The 4,225-nt window shown below is 53.4% G+C and overlaps 1 protein-coding gene across 1 annotated transcript in view; it reads right to left on the bottom strand.

The window, feature by feature from the left end:
* The window catches only part of baz2ba (bromodomain adjacent to zinc finger domain, 2Ba), a 118,322-nt gene that overhangs the window by 39,700 nt on the left and 74,397 nt on the right, over window positions 1-4,225 (bottom strand). The window contains exon 3 of the mRNA XM_037979909.1: window positions 2,750-2,950. Within this exon, the coding sequence (XP_037835837.1) occupies window positions 2,750-2,948 (199 nt within the window). The 5' untranslated portion in view covers window positions 2,949-2,950. The remainder of the gene's footprint in view (window positions 1-2,749; window positions 2,951-4,225) is intronic.

Here is a 4,225-nt window from a genome sequence, read left to right as displayed (position 1 = left end):
CCCCCCCCCCTTGAGCCGGCCACAGCATTCAGTCCCGGCTCCCCCCCCGCCTCAAACCCTCCTTTCATTCTGCGCAACATAAAGTGACATCTGCAAACGCCTTTTCAATATTAATGCAGGCCTCCAGAAGGAGAATAATTAAAGGGAGGAAGAGGCTCTCGCTCTTCCTCGCTCCCGTTTTCTGTCCGCCCAAGGCGAAGCGGCGATAATGTTCCGTTTGTTTGTTTGTTTGAAGACGGACGCCGGACTTGAATGAAACCCGTCTTCCGTTTATCCTCCGGTTCCTCCGGGGGTAACCCGAGGAGCTTCCAGACCCGGTGAGGTCTGCTCCGACCGTCCTCTGTGGACGCAGCTCCTCTTCTTCTTTGGGTCACCAAAGACCGCAGGTGAAGGTCGGAGCCTGGATCCGCTTGTCGACCCCCCGCTAGACCCGGGTCCCAAGAACCGCGGTCTCAGGGCTGAAGCTGAAAGGAGCACATCATCGGCATAAAGCGGACTCGGGATCCTCTCACCCCCAAAAGGTTCCAGTCCTGGCTGTGGGCCCACGGACCAGCTCTTTACCCTCACTAGAGGGAGCATGTCCAACTGGTCCCCGTGTGTTTGTTGGTTCTGTGGAAGGCTTATGGCCGTGTCTCCAGGGGCTTGGCCTTGGACCGCCCACTCCGGGTCCTGGAGTATCAGGCGGACGGCCTGGTTTGGTTCCACCAGGGATGTCCTGATCAGAACTTCATGGGTGGGACAGAGGGAGGATCCCGACTCCGCTTTATGCCGATGATGTGCTCCTTTCAGCTTCACGGTGACCTCCAGTTCTTGCTCGCCGGGCCTGGATGAGGATCGGCACCTCCAGCCCTGAGACCGCGGTTCTTGGACCGCCCACTCTGGGTCTAGCAGATCCAGGCTCGGGGGGGGGCGCTGTCCTGCATGTTTTAGATGGATGACTTGTTGCCGTGCTCCTGGAGAACCTGATGATTTGGTGAGGAGGTGATTAAATCATCTGGATCAGGCGTGTCGGAGCAGAAACACCTAAAAGCCTCGAGGCCGGGAGTCTGACCCCCCTAAGGTCAGGAGCTTTGGGCGGTGACCCTGGAAACACGGCCATAAGCCTTCGACTGACCGGTTGGACACGCCCCCTGGTCCGCGGGTCCACAGCCAGGACAGAAACCTCCTCAACCAAAGGTTCAATTATCGACCGAAATCGATAGAAAGTAATCATTGGGTGGCATCTAAGATGGCCGACACAGCTAAGTGACCTCGACCCACACATGAATGTCTGTAAGTCGGTGTGGTCGTAGCTGAGAGTCGTTGTGGAACCCGGGCGGCGGGCGACATGCATTCCCTCCAGCAGCGAGGAGCTTCTTCCTATTCTCCCCCCCCGCCATGTTTGGATGCCGCCGAAGGGGGATTAATTTGTTGTTTGTTGCAGTCAATCAAATTTCCACAGACAGATTTAAGTTAATTGCATCCGTGAGTTGATCCCATAAGGAGCGAGCGCCACGAGCGCGGATCGGTTTTTATTTATTCTCCGAGTGATATCCTCATCAATGACAGTCGGAGCGCCGCTGCGGTTTGTAAAGACTCTGAGTGTGTGACGACAATCACACACTCTGCTCCGGGACGAGATCCGGATTCAGACCCAGACCAGGTCCGATCTGGATCCAGATACGTTTCTGAATTCCTCACAAAGTTACAGAAATTCGGTTCTCCGCTGTTCCAAGGCTTTTCCACAAGCAAGGATTCGTGGAACCAGAACGTTCTTCGCTCTGGTCCCAGGTCTACCGTCCTGGCCACTGATTGGTCAGGGGGCGGAGTCACCGGTTACATCACAGGGACCACTCTCTAACAATTCGTCGTGGCGACTGGTTTTTGTGCTTTCTTGAAGACGAGTGAAGCCGACGGTGGCGGCTGGCGAGCAGCTCGAAGGAGCGCCGCCGCCACCAGCTGGTACGGATGTTCGGCCCTGATCTGAACCCGGATCAGTCGTATTTAAATAAAACGCCGCTCTCGTTTGTGTGCGGCGATTAACTCGAAGCGGCGCTGCCTTCCCGAGCCGTGAAGGCCAGAAGCAGAACTGTTCGTCCCGGAAGTCATGGAAAAACGAGCCGAGGGACGAGAGGGCGAGACAAAGACGCTCTACTTCCTGTTCTCGTAACGCAGAGGAACGCGGCAGAACGTCAGCTTTGCAGTTCGAGTGCGTGGATGGAAGAGGAGAGGACAACGTGAAGAGATGAGGAGGAAGAAAAGACACACACACACACACTCCTCTAATGGCTTTGACCAACACACAGAAAGGAAGCTGGAGGCCGGACAGGGCTGACTAGACACTGAGTGGCTAACAAATGTTAAATCATGCAGGCAGAGGCTCTTTCTCCCTCCCTGTGTGTTTCTGGTGTGCACGGCGGCGTGCACGAGCATGTGCACGGCGGCGTGCTGAGCCTGACTCTGAGGCAGCTGGAGCCGGAGAGCTGAAGGTTGTCAGGAGACATGGCGAAGCATGTGTGTGTTTCTCACACAAAAGAGCCCCCTAATTGTTTGGGATTCATTAATGCAGCAGCTTTTCAATCGCAACCCAAGCTGTCAGGACAAAAAAAGAAAACGCTGCTGGGAGAGAGGTGTATTCACACCGGCTGCAAAATAACTGCATAATTAATACTGCAGGAAACTCATTTTTTCATGGTAAAGACACGAGGCGGGCTCTGAATGCTATCGAGACATGAAGGTGACCACATTTAGGGGCTTTACGGTTCCTTACCGGAGGTGTTCAGGGTGGATCCCAGCGCCGACGGGCTCGGGGCCAGGCTGCTCTTGGAGTGGGGAGCAGGAGACGAAGAGGAGGAGGAGGAGGACGAGGAGGAGGAGGAGGACGAGGAAGAAGAAGAGGCCGCAGGGGAGGAGGTGCGAGCAGCAGACAGGGTGGGCGCAGGGGAGGCCAGCCGCTCTCCAGACTCCATATCTGTCAAACACAATCCAATCAGCAGGGTTACAATAGCAGAAACACACACACACACACACACACACACACACACACACACTGACACTTTTCCTTTCACATCTCACTTCCCCTGAACAATATTTCTATTTAGCCATGCTCACTGGCTCCCAGCCCGTATTGATTGAATACGGGGTACGACGGAGGATGACATGTTTGAGGGCTCCGATAACGGACAGGCGGCTCCGGGAAAACCGCCGAGCCGGGAGCCGGGGAGGTGTTCCCGAGCCGAAACACAGCTCTGACGCCATGGAGGTCAGGGGAGGGGGGAGAAACTCTAGCACCAAATAGAAAAATAACACATTTGTCACTTTTCTTTGTCATCCTCAGAAAAGCCGGAACCCAGAGGCTTTGGCGTTCCCGCTCCGAGCAGCAGAACCGAGCCTCCTCCAGGTTCCTCAGCCTTCCTGCATCTATAAACCCCTGAGGTCAAAGGTCAAGGCTGGTTCTGGTTCACCGCTCCGTCCACAGATGCTGCTTAAAGCTCTATCAGGCAAAGAAGCAGCCAGATGTGAACAGATGTGTCTCCTCTGGACCAAAGAGGAGAACTGTTCTGAGGTCAGCCTGCCTCTCTGATGGTATGGGGGTGCATTAGTGCCTCTGGAAAGGATCTCCTCAGGTCTAGATGTTTACAGACGTGTTGTTGTCAATAAATTCAAAATTTACCTTTTGTTTTCCCCAAAAACTAAACATTTAATATGTTTAGTTTATTCTACTGTGATTTATAAACCAAACCACCGCTGAAAAACAAACAAACAAACATTTTTTTTAACACCTGCAGCTTGAAAAGGAGCATCTTCCAACCTGAAAGATCTTTTTGATTCTCTCTGAGTCCTTTCAGCTGGAACTAAATGGACATGGTGCATTAACAAAAAAAAAAAAAAAAAAAAAAAGAGCCGCCATTATCAACCGGCCGAGAGGCGTCCGCTCAAATATTTTACTCACATTTGTCAGCTTCAATCCCCCGTCTCTTTGCTTACAACCGTGTGTCCACACAGAGGCAAACAAACTGTTTTTATTTAAAGAGAAGAAGAAGAAGAAGCGAAGAGAAACCACCTCCCCTGTCTGTCACATCAGCCTGACACTAATCCAGGGCTGAAAATCCCCTTCAAAAGCACAGTTTGCAGATTGTGTTTTACAGGCAGGCTTTGTTATTGTGTCATTACACATAAACAGTCTCTGCCTCCATCTCTCCTTCCTCCCCCCCCCCCCCCCCCCCCCCCCCCCCCCCCGCCGCGC

The sequence above is a fragment of the Kryptolebias marmoratus genome, linkage group LG15, assembly GCF_001649575.2.
Source record: "Kryptolebias marmoratus isolate JLee-2015 linkage group LG15, ASM164957v2, whole genome shotgun sequence".
Lineage (NCBI taxonomy): Eukaryota > Metazoa > Chordata > Actinopteri > Cyprinodontiformes > Rivulidae > Kryptolebias > Kryptolebias marmoratus.
Note: the sequence above shows the minus strand (reverse complement) of the source record. Positions and strands in the feature narration are given on the sequence as shown.